The sequence below is a fragment of the Balaenoptera musculus genome, chromosome 20 (assembly GCF_009873245.2).
Source record: "Balaenoptera musculus isolate JJ_BM4_2016_0621 chromosome 20, mBalMus1.pri.v3, whole genome shotgun sequence".
NCBI classification, from domain to species: domain Eukaryota; kingdom Metazoa; phylum Chordata; class Mammalia; order Artiodactyla; family Balaenopteridae; genus Balaenoptera; species Balaenoptera musculus.
The window spans coordinates 13,299,523-13,318,823 of NC_045804.1; the positions used below are offsets into that span (position 1 = coordinate 13,299,523).

The 19,301-nt window shown below is 44.6% G+C and overlaps 1 protein-coding gene across 12 annotated transcripts in view; it reads right to left on the minus strand.

Annotated features, from left to right (window-relative positions):
• B3GNTL1 (UDP-GlcNAc:betaGal beta-1,3-N-acetylglucosaminyltransferase like 1) overlaps nucleotides 1-19,301 on the minus strand; it is a 112,367-nt gene that overhangs the window by 58,970 nt on the left and 34,096 nt on the right. For 11 of the 12 annotated variants that reach the window (XR_005017701.1, XR_005017700.1, XM_036835799.1 and 8 more), the window contains exon 5: nucleotides 8,500-8,565. Coding sequence is in view for 10 of the 12 variants with exons in the window: in XM_036835799.1 (XP_036691694.1) it covers nucleotides 8,500-8,565 (66 nt within the window). In the remaining 2 variants the exon portion in view is untranslated. Of the gene's footprint in view, nucleotides 1-8,499; nucleotides 8,566-10,459; nucleotides 10,530-19,301 lie in introns of those variants that run through there. The other variant, XM_036835808.1, reaches the window with a different exon arrangement.

Sequence of the window (19,301 nt, forward strand, 5' to 3'; positions counted from 1 at the left end):
TTGTGTGAATGTTAAGTCTTCGTTTCTCTGGGATAAACACCTAGGAGTGTGACTGTGGGTCGTATGGTAGTTTCATGTTTAATTTTTAAAGAGACTGCACCACTTCCATCCCCACGGCAGCGTGTGTGACCAGTTTCCCTGCATCCTTGCCGTGTGTTTTATTCTGGCTTTTCCGACAGGTGTGTGTGGTACCTTGTCGTGGTTGTAACATGCACCCCCGATGGCTCAAAAGGCTGAATCTCCTTCCAGGGGCTAATTTCTCATCTGCCTGAGCTTCCAGGGAAGCGTCTTTCATGTCTTTCATCCATTTCCTGATTGGGATAAAACACACTTGGCCATAGGTCTGTATTCTTTTTACATACTGCTGAATTCTATGTGTGACCTTTTCATATATTTCTCCTAAAAACACATACTAAATTCAGCTGTAAATCAGAACAGCCCTTGAATGATCACCTTGCCCAGTTGCGAGGTACCACACCTGATCTGACCGAAGTGTATTTTTTTTAAACTGTCTATTCCATCTGTTTTCTAGCCTTGTTGACACTGTCTTGCATTCGATTGCTGAACAGGAAAGATTTTGAGTCAAAAAACAAAAATGTGGATCAAAGCTGTGAGGTAGAAATCCTGTTTCAAAAGTATTCCCAAACATGAAGATGAAGAGGCTTAACTTCTATACAGACACCCAGGCCCTGGCCCCATGACTGCTGCGTCATGAACAGCTGCTGGGGGCGGCAGACCAGCAGAGTGCCACCCAGTCCAGCCCGCGCCGAAAGCCACACTTCCAGCCAGACCGTGAGGGGCGGCAGACGTGGTCTTTCTGGGACATGAGCTGACTTGTGCAATTTCCACGGTGAGTGCCTGAGCCCCCTCCCCAAGCCTCCTCTTCCATTCTCTGCCTCTGATGAAGGCTGAACCACGCTGGGTGGGGTCTCACATGGAGAAGGAGGATTAGGTGGACAAGAAATGAAGCTGGAGCTTCGGGGGCTGGCTGTTCTTTGAGGCTTTGAACACCGTGAGTGCTGGTCTACAAAGAACAAAAGTGAGGATATTTTGTTTGCCTTAACATTTTTTAAAAGAATGCTGGCCTGGACCACAGGGCAGACAAAGGCAAACCATCAAAAGAGGCACCTGCAGTGGGATGCCAAGCTCCTCTCCTGTGCTGTCTGCCCTGCCCTCACGCCAGACCACTGTGGACACCAGGCCAGCACGGTACCTTGTACACAGTCGGTGCTCAATAGACACAGGCTGAATGAACCCAAAGAGTGGGAGACTGAAAAAATTCTTGAAGAAATAATGGTCAAAAATTTTCAAAATTTGATGTAGGCTATAAAACCACAGATCCCAGAACTTCAACAAAGCCCCAGCAGAGCCAACCTTTAAAAAAAAAAACAACTCATGCTTGTACATCATAATCAAATTGCTGAAAAACAGTATTAAACAGAAGATCTTAAAAGGAGTCAGAGAAAAACACCAATTACACACAGAGAACCAGACATAAGGATGACAGCAGACTTCTCCGCAGAAGCAATGGAAACCAGACAAGGGAGAGACGTCTTTAAAGAAAGAATGACTTCAACCTAGAATTCATTAGCCAAGTACTATAGTTTTCAAAAATTAAAGCAAAAGAAATACTTTTTCAGAAAAACAAAAGCCAAAATTATTCATCCCAAGAAGACTTAAATTACAAAAAAAGATGAAGGAAGCTCTCCGGGGAGAAGGAAACAACCTGATCTATACCAAGGAATGGCAAGTGGCAATGATGGTAAACAGATGTGTAAAAGCAGAAGACATTTTCCCATGTGCAACCTCTTTATAAGATAATTGACTGGGCTTCCCTGGTGGCGCAGTGGTTGAGAATCTGCCTGCCAATGCAGGGGACACGGGTTCGAGCCCTGGTCTGGGAAGATCCCACATGCCGCGGAGCAACTAGGCCCGTGAGCCACAATTACTGAGGCTGCGCGTCTGGAGCCTGTGCTCCGCAACAAGAGAGGCCGCGACAGTGAGAGGCCTGCGCACCGCGATGAAGAGTGGCCCCCACTCGCCGCGACTAGAGAAAGCCCTCGCACAGAAACGAAGACCCAACACAGCCAAAAATAAATAAATAAATTAATTAAACAAACAAACAAACAAAAAAACCCCAAAACTCACAGCTCTCACGGTGTGCGTTAAAAAAAAAAAAAAAAAAAGATAATTGACTTTGGTAAAAATAAAAGCAAACACTGTGGAGTTTACAGCATAAACTGTGTGACAGGATGTAATTTTGTAATCTTCTTATGCTCCATGTGAGATGGTGCCATTTAAGTGCCATTTATTTATTAATAAAAATGCCATTAATTTAAAGTAGCGTGTGAGGGGTAAGATGCACATTGCAGACCCTAGGCCAACCACTGAAAAATAATGAAACAAAGAGGGATAGCTGATAAAGCAATAGCACAGATAAAATGGAATCATAAAACAAAACAAAACCAAAAGGTAGGAAAGAGGAAACCAGGAGGAAAGAGGTTCGAGGCAAAACACAAGCCGGGAGATGAAAACCAATTACATGCAATGCAGAAGGAACAAAGTAACAAAAAGCAAAAGTCAGTAAAATAGAAAAGACAACAGAGGAAACCAGCGGGGCAGGGAAGGGACAAGAGTGTGGCCATGTTAGGAGGTGTGCCATTCCGGGGCGGCTTGGCTTGGACGTTGCTGGGATCAGCACCCATTCGCAAGATCTTATTCAGAAACTCAATTTTGTAAACTTCACTAATCTCAGTTCTTAATGGAAATGAGAACTGTTACCGCAGACCCACACAGCAAACTCAAGTAGGGAAGTTATAAAATGAACCCGGGACCTGGCAACACAAATTCTAAGAGGAAGGCAGCCCATCCTCCCCACCCACCATCCTCATGGTGTTGCTAGAGGGTTCCTCTAAGCAGGGCTTTCAGAACCATGGTCTGAAGATGAAAAAAAAAAGGGGGGGGGGAAAGATAAATGTAAGGCTATAATTTTATCAATTAGCTATACTTATGAAATTAGTTCCTAATTTATATTTATGCATAAAGATTACTAAAATGTAAAATATAAATTAAAATTAGATTTCATTAAGAACTCCTAATTGTCTTATGGACCCAATCCTTAAAATACTTTAAGTGGATACATTTAGGAATGGAAGCAATGTTTTAATATTTTAAGTTAGATTAACTATTTTCCTTATTTCATACTCCCAAATGCTTCTTGTCATCAAAAATCTTTTCTAAAAAATGACTTTACTTATCGATCAACTTCTACTTACCTGGACAACAGTTGCCACTAGGAAATAGGGCCATTCAAACACCTTCTAGCTCCTGAGAGGCTCACCTGTGCTTACTCGTCTGGAACGGTACCTATCAGATGTGGCTGGGGTGTGTGGACGCCACGCTCCACAAAACCTAAATGCACAGACGTGTGTTTTTCACGTGTGGCGGTCACATCAACGTGGGGCAGATGTGAAGGAACACGAGCTCTGTCGCTGTGATTTTTAACCTGAGAGACTTCTCCAGACGGCAGGACAGGAGCTGCCCTCATCGGCTCATATCTCCCGGGCATCCTGCTCCAGCACGTTACTCTGGGCCGGGTCCGTCTTCAGCAGGGCCCTTGCAGCCTCCCCGCAGCCCCCCAGTCACTCTCTCCTCCTCCTGCCTCACGCCCACCTTCCAAATATCAAGCATTCCCAGAGACCCGTACCTGGCCTGCAGCACGTCCCACCCCCCAGGCTCCGTCAGGGCCAACTGTGGACGCAGAGGCCCCCCCACCGCCCCCGCCACCTGCAAACCCACCCCTGGGCACCGCGGGCCAGGGGCCTCCCCAGCCAGTCTCTTGTGCTGTGTGGCAGAGTTGGACCACAGGGCCCAGCACCAGGTTCCGTCCTGAGCGACTGAGCAAGGTCCCCATCTGCGCCCCACTTCTCCCGGCCTCCGCTGGGCACACGGACGGTGCTCGCTCCAAGGTGCGGTGAGGACGGAGCTGGAAGTGGCACAGCGTCCGCCGGGCTTTAGATGCTGACAGCAGACCCACCGGCCTCCCAACCTCGTGCCAGCATGAGCCCCTCACCGGCCCCTCAAACAGCTGTGCCCTCTCTGCAGCGCCTGTGCCACTCCCAGGGCACACGCTCAGCCTGACCAATTCAGTGCCGCTCAGTGGACAGAGGCCGCAGCAGCTGCACTCACAGGGCAGGAAGAGGCTGTGCTGAGCGGAGATGAGGTGACGGCCCTGGCGCCACCTGAAGGCAGAAACGGGTCCACAGCTCCTGCTTCCCGCCTTGCACTCCCACAGGGCGTGGTAGGCATGAGCCTGTCGCCGACTCCGAGCCAGGCCAGGTCACTGAGGACCCCTCCCGAGCCCCCTGGAGACTCACATCGGGGACGTAGGGAAGTCCTGTCATCGGACTGTCCTGAGGCCACGGGGAAGGACACGCCCACGTGTGCTGGAAAAGCTCTGGGGTGCCCTGTACCTCTGCAAGGTGCTCCCCGCCTCCTTCCCACCTTCATCCTCAACACCTCCATATTCCTGAGAATGCAGAGCTTCTCACCTCCGCCCGTGCGCAGGTGAACCCCCAGGGAGGGGCCCAGACCAAACACAGCGGCTTCCCTGACCCCACCCAACTCCTGTCCCAGAGCAGATCCTTGCTCCAAAATGCTCAATAAGTGGGTGGAGAAATTCTACACCGGTGACGCCTGACATGTAACATCTCAGAAGTTCTGCAGAGAATATGCAGCGGCACAATTTATGGAAGCTGCCACCCTCATAATTAAATGGCTTTCTTATAAATGGCCTTAAAGAAGTAATGACCAAGGACAAACATATACTTAGCATTCATTTCATTCTTTCCAAACAATGTGATATAATCAACAAAACCACCAACCAGCAACTGCAAATCAAGATTTTTGAGGGTCATGACTTTTAAAAAACCCAGCACTACAGTAACAACCCTTCTAAAGCTGATTTTGTTCTGGTGCAACAGGACTGTTCTGAACCCCTGGTCTCGGTGCAAACCTGTGATGCCGTAGGGGGCACAGGTGCTCCAGTGCTGGGAGCAGAGTATCAAGTGCACTTAATACAAGGTTAGCAAGAAAAGCTGTAACCTAGAACTTTATAAAGGCACAAGCCAATGTGTTTTAATTAAGATTAACTGACACTGTCTACATTTTTTCCAAATTCCTTATATATCCCTAGATTTCGAGGTCTTTGAACTTACACGTGGAGGACAACCAAAAGTAACTTCACATGTGAACCAATCACACACAAAAAAAGGGGGGGCAGACAATGTATCTGAAAGTATCTCACTCTCTACAATGTATACACTGGTTACAAAATTCTTCAGACAAAATTCTTTTTTCAATGTAGAATATATTCTAAGTGCTTGGAAACTGTGAAAATCACCCCTGACCATTTCCAGATCTGGGCCAGTTCTCAGACTCAGACCCACCAGCTGAAGGAGAGGCCCCACCCACGAGGATGGACCTGTGACGGCAGGGGAGATGCACCAAAGAGGCAGGATCTAAGGCCGGGAGGGGACACTGACCACGTGAGGCAGCTGGACACAAGGGCCCAGGGGACACCAGACCCATCACGCCCATTGGAGTAAGGGTCCACAAGTCAGGTAATAAACTGGGCTCATGGGCACACAGGGCCCACCAGTGACCACTTCCAGGTTCCTGAACGTGTAACCAGAAAGCACAGGCTTAGCACCCAGCCGAGCCTCACACGGGTTCCTTGGGGTGTGATTAGGGACTAGTGTAAGAGAAGGGCCAGGTGGAGGCCATCCCAGCCTCGAGCGTAAATCGAATACAATATCACATCCTGGGGAAAAAGCAGAGACTGGGCCACCTTGGAGGCTTGAAGGAAGGCGGTGCTGGTCCCACACACCCCTGCAGAAGCAGACGTCCCGCTCACATGCTGCATCGGCAAGCCAGCACTTGGGACCCTTTCTGCTGTCTTCACATCGCTCAGTGGTCTGCACGCTGGACATTCTCGTCGTGCTGGCCACCATGTTGAGGACATCCTGTGGCGTCTGATGAGCAAGACTTTTGGGTCCAGAGGTCTGGGCACCGCAATACTACCTCTGAGGTGAGGGACCATGAAGAGAGAGGCACAGGACTTGGCAGGTCTCCTTGGGCCACTTGGGGTCCTGTTCACCCTTGACCATAGTTAAGAGTGGGGTCTGAAGAAGCACGGGCCTGCCATCTGGCCCTGAGGCTGCAGAGTCCTGGAGGAAGCTGGTGGCAGTCGACGACGTGGAGATCTGCAGCCCCAGTGGGGCCGTCACGGCACAGACCCCAGGACCCTGTGACATGGAGCTGTGGGCCATTCAAGGTGGCGTGGCCAGGGCACCACATGGCCACACTGCCCACCAGGAGCTGGGTACTGTCAGACCACCAAGGCATGAGCTTGAGTGGCCTCACGGCCATGGAGACCACTCCACGGGTCACCCACCCACGGCTCTGACCTCTCCCTCAGCTGTACCCAAGGCCTCATGGGGGTGGTCCCCAGGACCCAGTGACAGAGTAGGTTCACAGGCAGGCTGGCGTGGTGCACTGGCACAACCCCAAAAGGGACAGATACTGCAGCCCAGCCCCATTCAGGGCAAGAACACACACAAACCCCCAGGCCCCGGTCAGTGAGCAGGGGAGTCTGCTGGGAGGAGCAGACCTGTGAGACGCTGTGGGTGGACCTGGGGGCGCTGGGGGCGGGCGCTGAGGTAGGCAGTGCTGGCTTGTTGGGCCAGAGAAGAGGCTGTGGGCCCCTCCCCGAAGGCTGGTCTAGTTACTACCACTCCTGACCTTCTGGTCAAAGAACGGACTCTGGGCCCTAGGGGACCGGCCCAAGGATTCCAGCAGTCCTGGTGAGTCAGGTGACACCAGCCCCCTGCCATCAGACCCCAGGGCGTGCATTGGCCCCCATGACGCTACCTCGGCCAAAGGGCCACTTCTCAATAAAGAGGCGGCTGGGCACTTCTGAACCTCCCTCACATCTAGCCTTCTGGAAGCTCCAGCCTGAGGAGCAGTGGCATGGCCTCTCAAGAAGTAGCCGAAGGCCATTTTTATCTTCTTACAGGCGTATTCCAAGGACATGTTAACACTAACAATGTTTAAATTTAAGCAATATAAGGGCAATTACAATTCTGAGAATAAGAATCCTCAGCATCAAACTCAAGGCTGTAAAACATCACCTATTCCATGAAAAGACAACAATAGCCCTCAGGCGGAGTGCGTAGGTTTGTTTACATGACAGCCAAGTCCCGAGTCACTGTCAGGTGTACAGGGGCTGGGCAGCTGGAAACAGAGCATGAGGGGCTACATTTCCTAGAAGCAGAAAATCAGTGGGCTAAATTCAGAGCTCCAAAATAAGGGGCTATTGGAAGAGAAAGAATTCATCTTGGGTGAACAAACATCCGTCAAGCTCCTTGAGAAATTGTATCTGAAGGAAGTGTATATTTGAGCCTTTGTCTTAACTCAGTACACGTTTCATAGGGTCCACTCTCTGAGCCCTGAGCCCTGTGCCATGAACAGGCTCTTTCCTTTGTGAAGGCCCAGTGGCCAGGCAGTCGGACCCCAAACACAGCACCCAGGAGCCCATGAGAAATGCAGAGTCTCAGGCCCCACCAACATTTGGGATCAGATCCCAGGGGCTCGTGTGCACGTGGCCTGGAGATGCTTTAGTGTGTGGACATGGGTGGACATGGCACTGCAGCAGAAATGAGCAAAACCCGGAGGCTGTTCCCAGGCAATCAGACACCATGTATCTTAAGACAGTTCCAGACCTTTCTCCTTCCCACTTTCAAAACCAGTGATCATCACAGTAATTCAAAGATGTTGTTACTAAAATTTCAGCATAGAGATCTGAGCAGTGGGCTCTGTGGTCAGATACCAGCTCTGGGGATCAACGCCTGGGCCACCCCTGACCCTGAGTCACACGGGAGCGAGTAATCCATGGGCCCGAGATGTCCCCCCCAGGTCCAAGTGGGTGGGAGACGCTCCCTGAAATGGGGCTCCTGCGGGGGGAAGTGAGCTCTCACCCAGCGAGTGCCAAGGAGGACGGGTCCTGGAGAGCCTGGCTCATGGGGGCCAAAGGGGAGGCCATTCTAAAGATGAGAACGTAGTCTGAGGTCATGTAGCTAATAGAATTTTTTTTTTTTAACTGATACACCCTACAGTTCTCAACCTGTGTTTTCATGTCCAAGGTACACAGCTTCTGAAATGCTGATAAAACCAAACTAAACTAAACCAAACCAAAAAAATACTTTGGACCCATTTGAAAGTAACCAGTGCTACCCAAAACAAGAAGCACATTTTCCTTCAAAGGAAAACACCCTTGAGGGCGCAGACACACCAGGCACACATCATTCTCCAAGGGGGCAGTCTGATTACAAACTGACTCTTCCTATCCTAAGCAAGAATCTTAATCTAAAAAGCTGTAATGGCAGTTCTACCAAAAGGTGTAACAATGCAGCAGAAACATGCAGAAACATCCGTACTCACACTTGTTGGGTGTCGCACAGCAGCTGCGTGTTGCAGCCTCACCCTCTGAGGCATCATCACGTCGTCCTGCAGGAGAGAACACATGTTAAACTCCCTGGAAGCAACTCTGGCAAACAAGCAAGAAGACAGACAGCCCGACAGCAAAGTAGGCAAGAGACCAGAACAGGCAGTTCGGATGCTGCCCAGCAGCCCATGACCCTGTCAGTCGGCCGGGAAACGTGAGCACCCAGGCTGCAGTGTAGGACACGCGGGACATTGGACAATTCCAGCCAGAACTCACACGGCTGGCAGGGATGAGGACCCAGGGAAGAGAGCGGGGCACGTCCAGAAAGGTGGAGACTCAGATCCCCAAGACCCAGTAACTTCACCACATGGGCAGAAAAAGTCTTACACGTATGTACCAGAAGACATGTAGAGAACGTTCACCACAGCGTCATTCAAATCGGGGAACAGCCCGACGTTCACAGATACCAGCAAAGGTAAATAAATTGTGCGCATTTCTACAGTCAAATACCATTCAAGTGTGAAATTAAACAACAGCTACACACAACATAAATGAATTTCACAGACACAATGCTGAGTGAAAGAGGCAAGACAAAAGAATATACATAGTATTATTCCGTTTATTTAAAACTCAAAATCAAGCAAAACTAACCTGATTATTTAAGAAATATACACTTAATGCGAACTATCATAAAGAAAAGCAAGAAAATTATAATCCCAAAGTCAGAATAGTGATGACTTTGTGGGGAGGGAGTCAGGGTGTACCTCTAAGGTATTAGCAATGCAGTACTTCCTGACTGAGTGGTAGTTACACGTGTATTTACTGCCTAATTGATCTTTAAAGTGTACATGTATGTTCTGTGTATTTTTCTATAGGTATGTTCCATCTCACAATTTTAAAAAATGCTTTAAATTGATAAAAAATCAAAAAGATTTCAGTGTTTTATTTAAAGGTACAAATATGCCCACTATGTCATTGGGAGGATATTTATCTTTAAACTGAGCAATAAGATAAACTAAAAGAGCTGTATTTGTATCTCTTATTTCTGCAAAATGGCCTCATGAGCATTGTGCTAATCAAATGAGCTGTGGATGAAGTAAGCTGGGAGGAAGCCTGTGGCTAATGTGAGGAGGTGGGGAGGGAGGTGCTGAAAGAGGAGGAGGGGGAGGAGGGGGAGGAGGGGGAGGAGGGGGAGGAGGAGGAGGGGGAGGAGGAGGAGGGAGAAGGAGGGGGCAAGGCGGGGAGAAGGAGGGGGACAGGCAGGGCAGGGGCCCCTCCAGGCACAGCAGCGCCCTCAGCAGGCAGGAAGCAGGTGTGAAGGCGGGAACAGAAATGCAGGGAGGAAGCTGTCAGAACAGGAGCGGAGAAGTTGGCTATTCCAGGCCTGAATCCTTCCCTGGCTCCCATCAGGAACACGCTTGCAGGCATGTGCATGGTCAACCACAGATGGGAATCTTAAAAAGGAAAACAAGGAAAACTGAAGCAGAAAAGGGTGGGTGATGTGAGGAGGATAAAAAGAAGTTATGCTAGAGTTTAGCCTATTTCTCTCCCACAAAGGGTATAGCAAGGCAGCAGGGCAGAGACAAAAGCAGGGAAATTTCCCCGAAAGGGAAGGTCTATTGATCAAACTCTTGAAAAGTGGCCCTGTGTCTGGTAGCCTCACACAGAATCCTACAAATTTCTGAGGTTTCCTAAACCAGTCCCGACTCCTGGTTACGTGTTGGAAGGTGCACAAGTCAGCACAGGACCAGGCCAGTATTTCAAAGAGAAAATGGGGAGGGTAGAGGAAGCCACGGTCGGGGTCAGGGTTAGGGTTAGTCTCTGCTCACAGCGTGACCTCCTCTGGGACCCCGTGCAGTGGCACCACCACACATGCAAGCCCCAATTCCTCCAAACCCAGGCGAGCGCCCCAGGAACCACACCACAAGCCTTCTGGCCTCTAGTTCCCACACTTACTCAATGGCACCAAGATGCACTGGGATGGGGCATCTTGTGTGGACCAGGTCAGCTCCTGTATTTGGCTGAACTTAAAAAATATTTGTAGAACAAATGAAGCGTCTTCTCAGGACTGAATTGTATTTTCAATCCACCTCACCATTTACAAAACACAACACTCTTTTTTTGATATTTATCACAATCTTCTATAGTTGGGAGACAGAGCAGCTAATATTATCCCCATTTTGTAGCCAACGAAACCAAGGTTTGGAATCGCTACAGAACTCATCCAAAATCTCATAGCAATTACACGTCAGGGTTAAAATTTGAACACAGGATCAACGGAGGGTCCAGTGTTACAGTTCAAGGATCTACGCAAAAAGCAAAATTGTCCAGAAAGTCTTAGCTCTCAAGAACATTCTAATATAGTCTTCCATCACCTCTTTTACCGGAATCACCTCTGCTGCCGGGTGTCTGAATAAAGTGAACATCTGCAAGTATGAGGAGAATACGGAAGACATTTAACACACCCCTGACTATCAGCTGAGAAGGTCAAGGACGAACACACTGAGTGATAGTGTAACAGAGTAACAGACTGTCTCAGCTGCACGGTGACTCTGCAGATTATAGATAAGCTCCTTGTTCTCCCAAGACCATTCTGAAAGAGGAAAAAGTTGCTGAAAGATGCAAGCATGAAAAGATCCTTATTATACATGAAAAGTGATGTGATATTTTAATAACAAGTCCAGATGTGTTTCTGCTCGTGGGCTGTGATCCCACCACCTTTCATTGGAGGCCATGCCTATCAGCACCCACCCCAGGGAGGGGCCTGCCCTGGTCAAGGTCACTGTGCTCACAGCTGGTACCCCATACCAGGAGCTGGTTTTAATAAAAGTCAGCTGGTATCTGAAATGCAAATAGGAGGGGGGCCTAAAGGATGGATACAAAGGGTCATCAAGCACGAACTGCAAAAGCCGAGTCTGCATGTCCTGATCCCAAGGTGTATCTGCAGATGGACTTTCCTTACTACAGGAGGGAGGGTTCAAAACCTCCACATTTATTTGCCTAAAGTGTGCAGGATTCCACCATGATAACCAGGTAAGAAATGTTCTTGGTAGCCAAGGGAAAAGAATTTTAATGTATTATAAAAATAACACTAATTCAAGATGAAACACTGTTTGCTTTCTGACCATAAAAATATTGGGTAGAGAAAAACTAATCTAGCCAAAGAATTTCAGAGTTAAAAGAAACCTGCATCTTTGAGTTCTGCAGCTTCTGAGTAGAGGGTGGTCCTGAGGGAGCGAGGTTGTGGACTCCCAGGGATGACCAACGCCCAGGATGGGTGAGGGGCAGGACGGACCACTTGCAAATGAAGGAAATAATAGTCTACAGCCAAGATCTTCTGTGGAAGAAAGCAAAGTTGATTTTTTTGTTTTTGTTAAGTCTTCTTATGCTTGACTTTTAGACAAATAGTATTTGAAGACACAGATAGAAATTCCCTGGTTAAACCTCAACCTTAGGACCCACACTCCAAACAGAGGATCCTGAAGGACAGGGAAGAGAAGAGAGCAAACCCAACCCACACACTGAGAGCCTATTTCCAAAGCACGTGTCAAGGGACTCACACATGTGACCTACCTACGTTTTCCCAAACTCCGAGATACTGAGGGGAAGTAAGTAAGCTCGAGAGAAGTTGTCTGCCCGTGATTTTGCTACTTAGCTTGTACAGGGCAGGGTAGGACCCACAGGCAGGTCAAAATGCCTCCAAATCCACTTGCAGAAATGACACGCTAATGGCACACAAACAATCCTGCTCTGTTCAACTAAGAAAGTTGTAAAAGATATTGAAAGAGTCTTAAACAGAGAGTTAACAAGATTGTGGGGAACTACTGGGCCCAAATCTCTGAGAAGCATTAGCCAAGAGAGGAAACAAGCCACTTGTACCCTCAAGTCCTCACTGATCTACAAGAAATAGCTGAAATTCCGACCGATGGTTCTGGTAACCCTGTGAGGCTGCAGGGAATGGAAATCAGAGCCAAGTGTCTGCTCAAGACTTGGCGGGGTGGGGGTGAGACTGCTATTCAATGACAACATTTCCTAGCTCAGGCCATGGCAGGTTGGTTACCTCCTCAAGGTAAGAGGTGTGTGAGATACATAGCCTAACAGGGCCTGGGAGCCTCAAAACTGGATAACAAGGGTCCCAGGATGGTGGTTCTCCCAGGCACCTGGAAGAAGCAAAGGAAAATCTCTGAGAGAAAGAACTTTCATTCAAGGCCTCAAATTAACTCCACAGAGAAGTATTCAAATACAATGACCAGTACACAAAGATAACTGGGCACATAACTAAAAACACACGAAAGAACAGATAATAAAAGACTTCCCAGAGCAACCATTAAGAAAATAATTCAAAAAGAGTTAAAAATCAATAATTTATTATAAACAGTACACTAGAAAATATCTATTTAATTTTTTTTAAAAGGGAAGCAGTAAACAAAGAACAGAGGAACAAAAATAATATGAGTCATAGAAAATAAATAGCAAAATGGCAGGCATAAATCCAATCGTAAAAAACTGAAATATGTGAATAAATTCAAAATTCTGATCAAAGATGAAAGTTGTCAAACTGCAATTAAAAAAAACAAACACAAAAACAAAACAAGTTCTACCTATATGCTATTTATAAGAGACAAAATTCAGGTTCAAAGACACAAATACACTGAAAGTGAAAGGATGGAAAAAGATACACCAAGCAAACTATAACCATAAGGGAGATGAAGTAGTTATACTAATACGGGGCAAAACAGACTTTTATTTTATTTTATTTTTTAACATCTTTATTAGAGTATAATTGCTTTACAATGTTGTGTTAGTTTCTGCTATATAACAAAGTGAATCAGCTATATGTATACATATATCCCCATATCCCCTCCCTCTTGCGCCTCCCTCCCACCCTCTCTATCCTACCCTTCTAGGTGGTCACAAAGCACTGAGCTGATTTCCCTGTGCTATGCAGCTGCTTCCCACTAGCTATCTATTTTCCATTTGGTAGTGTATATATGTCCATGACACTCTCCCACTTCGCCCCAGCTTACCCTTCCCCCCTCCCCGTGTCCTCAAGTCCATTCTCTACGCCTGCATCTTTATTCCTTTCCCTAGGTTCATCAGAACCTTTTTTTTTTTTTTTTTAGATTCCATATATATGTGTTAGCATACAGTATTTGTTTTTCTCTTTCTGACTTACTTCACTCTGTATGACAGACTCTAGGTCTATCCACCTCACTACAGATAACTCAATTTCGCAAAACAGACTTTAAAACAAAGAACTTTAATAGAAACAAAGAGGGACATTAAACATTGACAGAATGGTCAATCCATCAGAAAGATACAACAATTATAAATATTCATGTACCTAACAGCAGTGAAAAAACAGAAACAAAAATGAACAGAATTGAAGAGAGAAATAGACAATTCAACAATAAGAGTTGGAGACTTCAATACCCCACCATCAAGAATGGATAGAATAACTTGACAAAGTACTGCACCATCAACCAACAATACCAACCTGCTGACTTCTCTCTATGCACATGTTCCCAACAACATCAACCTGCTGACTTCTCTCTATGGACACCTACCCAACAACATCAACCTGCTGACATCTAACTATGCAACACCCACCCAATAACAACAGACTGCATACTAGACCACAAAACAGGGATCAGAAAATGTTAAAGATCTAAAAGCATATAAAGTGTGTTCTCTCACCACAACAAAATTGTTAGAATTCAAAAATAGCAGGATTTGGGGAAATCTACCCCCAATATATGGCTATAAACAATGTACTTCTACATAGCCAATGGGTTAAAGAAGAAATCACAAGGAAAATTAGGAAATACTATGAGGTGAATGAAAATGAAAACATGACATGATGCAAAATAGCTATAGCAATTCTTGGAGAAAATTTTATAGCTGTTAATGCCTCCATTAACAAAGAAAGATCTTAGGAACCAACCAACAACAACAAAAAAAAAAAAACAGGAGCAAACTCAACCAAAAGTAAGCAGAAGGAAGATAAAGATTAGAGCAGAAATCAGTGAAGTAGAAAAAAAGAAAATCAATTAAAATAATGGTTGGTTTTTTTGAAAACACCAAGAAATTTAACAAATCTTTAGCTAGACTGGAGATGAATAAACTTTTTCTATAAAGGGCCAGATAGTAAATATTTTAGCTTTTGCTGCCACATACGGTTTCTGTCAATATTCTTTGTATTTTTTTGTTTTGTTTTGTTTTTACGACACTTTAAAAATAAAAAGACCATTTTTAGCTTAGAGGCTATACAAAAACAGTGGCTGCCAGTGGGTTTGGCCTGTGAGCTGTCATCTGTGGACTCCTGAGCTAGACAGATCAAGAAAAAGAGAAGACACAAACAACTAAATTCAGCAGTGAAAAAGGAGACAGCAGTTCTTACCTCACAGAAGTTAAAAAGGACTATAAGTAACTGCATGCCAACATTTAGATAATTTAGATGAAATGAATGAATTCCTAGAAAGACATGAATTACTAAAATTGATTGAAGAAATATAAAATCGAAATAGATCTATAAAAAGCCAAAAAAAAAAAAATTGAACTAGTAATTTTAAACCTCCAAACAAAAAAGTCCAAGCTCAGATGGTGAATTCTACCAAACATTCAAAGAATAAAGAACATCCCACCTTTACAAAGTCTCCCAGAAAAAGGAAGAGGCAGCCAACTCATTCTTTGAGGCTCATATTACCCGATACCAAAGCCAGAAAATGACATTACAAGGAAAGAAAACTAAAGAACAATATCCCACATGGATATAGATGAAAAAGTCCTTGACAAAATAAGCAAACCAAATCCAGCAATGTATAAAAAGGATTATATACTATAACCAGGTGGGATTTATCCCAGAAATACAAGGTTGCTTTACCATCTGAAAGCCAATTAATGTCATAGATCATACTGAAAGAAAGAAGAACAATCACTACATGATGATCTCTCAGTAAGTGCAGAAAAAGCATGTCACAAAATCTAATGGTCATTCATGATAAAAATTCTCAACAAAGTAGGAGCAGAAAGGAACTTCCCCAACCCAATGAAAAGCATCTACAAAACCCCTACAGCTAAATCTTAATGGTGGGTGATGGAATGCTTTCCCTGAGGTTGGAAACAGGGACGATATCTGCTCTTGTGACTTCTGTAGAGCACTGCAGTTCTGGTCAGTGCAATCAGGCAAGAAAGGGAAATAAAAGGCATCCAGATCAGAAAGGAAGAAACTGCCTCAATTTGTAGACAACATGATCTTGTATTTAGAAAACCCTAAGGAATCCACCAAAAAACTACTAGAATTAATTTCAGCAAGGTCACATAATATAAGATCAAGATACAAAAATCAATGGTATTTCTATATACTGGCATTGAAGAATCTGAAATAAAATTCAGCAAATTTTACATTCACAATAGCATCAAAAGAATGAAATATCGAGGTATAAATTTAACAAAGGAAGTACAAGACTTGTGTGGTGAAAATTACAAAACATTGCTGAAAGAAGTTAAAGACCTAAATAAACAGATAGACATCCCATGGTGAAGGACTGGAAGACTCAATTCTTCAGCAAAGCAATTCTCCCCAAATTGACCTACAGGTTCAATACAACAGAAATCTAAATCTCAACTTGCTTCTTTGTAGAAATGACAAGCTGATCCTAAAATCTATTTGGAGATACAAAAGATCCAGAATGGCTAAAACAATGTTGAAAAAGGAAGAAATATTATAGCTGGAGGACTTACACTTTCTGACTTCAAAACTCACTACTGGGGGCTTCCCTGGTGGCGCAGTGGTTGAGAATCTGCCTGCCAATGCAGAGGACACGGGTTCGAGCCCTGGTCTGGGAAGATCCCACATGCCACAGAGCAACTAAGCCCGTGAGCCACAACTACTGAGCCTGTGCGTCTGGAGCCTGTGCTCCGCAACAAGAGAGGCCGCGATGGTGAGAGGCCCGCGCACCGTGATGAAGAGTGGCCCCTACTTGCCGCAACTAGAGAAAGCCCTCGCACAGAAACGAGGACCCAACACAACCATAAATTAAAAAAAAAAAAAAAAAAAAAAGTGGTGTTCTAAAATTAAAAACAAAAAAACAAAAAACTCACTACTGGAAAGCTACAGCAGTGGCTTAAAGATAAATATAGAGATCAGTAGAACATAACTGAGAATAGAGAAATAACCTTTGCAATTACGGTTGATTCAAGGCAGTTCAATGGGAAAAGGATAGTCTTTTCAACAAACTGCTAGGACAAGTGGATCACCACAGGGAAAAGGTAAATGCAGACCCTCATCACACACAAAAATTAACTCAAAATAGATCACAGACCTAAATATAAGAGCTAAAATTTAAAAATCTTAGGTAACAAAACTTGGAGCAAATATTGGTTACTTTGAATTAAGCAAAGAATTCTTAAATATGACAACAAAGGCACAAATGATGAAAAGAAAAATTTGACAAATTGGGTTTCTTCAAAAGTTAAAAATTTTGTGTTTTAATTTAGGTATAAATTTATCAAGAAAGTAAAAAGACCACCATAGACTGGGAGAAAATATTTGCAAGTTCTATATCTAGCAGTAACCAGTGCCACCCTGAAGACACAACATCCTTCCTGACATTGAAGATCTTTCAGTCTATTGCAGAGGTGAGTGTTACTGGCATTCAATCGAAGGAGAGATCCTAAATGGAAGTCCTGTGAGTGACAACTGCAGAGGGATGGAGCTCACAGCAGAGGGAGAGCAGTTAAAATGGAGGGGAACAGAAATGACACTTTTCTGAAGCATTTCCACCCAATCCCAGTACCCTTTCTCTGTCTCAGGGCATCCTATATTTCTTCAGCTTTTGGAGAGAACTTATTAAGGCTATATATGAAAAAAATCTACAGTAAACAACATATTGTACTTAACAGTGAAAGGTTTCAACACTCTCTTTGAGACTGCAAAGGAAACAAGAATGCCCATTATCATGATTTCTATTTAACAATTCACTGGAGACTTGAGTCCAAAAAAAGAAATAAAAGATACAACACTTACTAGAAAGAGAAAAAATGATTGCTTACATAAAGAACCCAAAATAATCAACAGAGAAATATTAGAATTAAAAATGAATTTAATAAGGTTTCTGGGGGCTTCCCTGGTGGCGCAGTGGTTAAGAATCCTCCTGCCAATGCAGGGGACACGGGTTCAAGCCCTGGTCTGGGAAGATCCCACATGCTGCTGAGCAACTAAGCCCATGCGCCACAGCTACTGAGCCTGCGCTCTAGAGCCCGTGAGTCACAACTACTGAAGCCCGCGCACCTAGAGCCGGTGCTCCGCAACAAGAGAAGCCACCACAATGAGAAGCCCGTGCACCACAACGAAGAGGAGCTCCCGCTTGCCGCAACTAGAGAAAGCCCATGCGCAGCAACAAAGACCCAACGCAGCCAAAAAAAAAAGATTAATAAAGAGAATAGATGGTATTTATAAAAAAAAAATAATAGTAGGTTTCTGGATACAAGATCAATAAATAATTTCTTCATATGTACAAAATTTTTAAAAATGATGCCTCTTACAATAGTATCAAAAAAGATCAAATAACTCTTTGGTGAGAATGTAAAATGGTATAGTCACTCTGGAAAACATTTTGGCAGTTCCTCAAAATGTTAAAATTAGAGTTACCATGTGACCCAGCAATTCCACTCCTAGGTGGAACTGAAAACATCTATCCGCACAAAAACTTGTACAGGAATGTTTATAGCAGCATTATTTATAATAGTCAAAAAGTGGAAATAACCCAAATGTTCATCAGCTAGTAAATAGACAAAAAAAAATGTATATTCATAAAATGGACTATTATGCAAGAGTAAAGAGAAATGAAGTCCTGACACATGCTACAACATGATGAACTTTGAAAACATCATGCTAAGTAAAAGAAGCCAGTCACAGAGACCACATAGTGTAGACTCCATTTATATGAAATGTCCAGAACAGGCAAATCCATACAGACAGAAAAGAGGTTAGTGGCTGCCCATGGCTAGGAGTTGGGGGAATGAGGGGGTCATTACTAATAGGTATGGGGTTTAATTTTGTGGTGATGGAAAAGGTCTAAAATTAGATTGTGGTGATGGTTGCACAACATTATGAATATACTGAAAACCATTGGATTGTACACTTTAAATGGGTGGATTTTTATGTGAATTACATCTCAGTAGAGCTGATAAAAATGTTTTTAAAAAAATCAAATACCAAGGTATTAATTTAACAAAGGCCTTGTAAGCCCTCTGCTATGAAAACTACTCATGGCTATTGAGGTAAATTAAAGAAGACCTAAATAAATCAACGAACATATATTGTTAGGAAGACTCAATATCATAAAGAAGTTAGTTCTCACCTAATTGATCTATAGATTCAATATAATTCCATTCAAAATCCTCAGAGGGGATTTTGTGAAAATTAACAAAATTACTCTGACATTTATATAAAAATGCAAAAAGATTTTAAACAAACAGCCCAAAATATTAGGTAGATGAACAAGAAAACATATAGTATCAAATTACAGAATGCTCTCTAAAGCTACACTGTGGTATCGGCAGACAAAAGGACAGATCAGTAACCCAACTGGACAGAACACGGAGGCCAGAAGCAGGCCACACACACATTCACGCTGGGCTAAAGACACATGCAGAGCTGTGAGGAAGGATACAAATCAGCCAGGATGCCTGTACAGTGGACAGAGCGCAAACTGACCAGCCACTGTGGGAACCCGGCAGCATCCACCGAACACGGGTACACAGAGACATCCCAGTTCCACCCCTACGTGTGCAT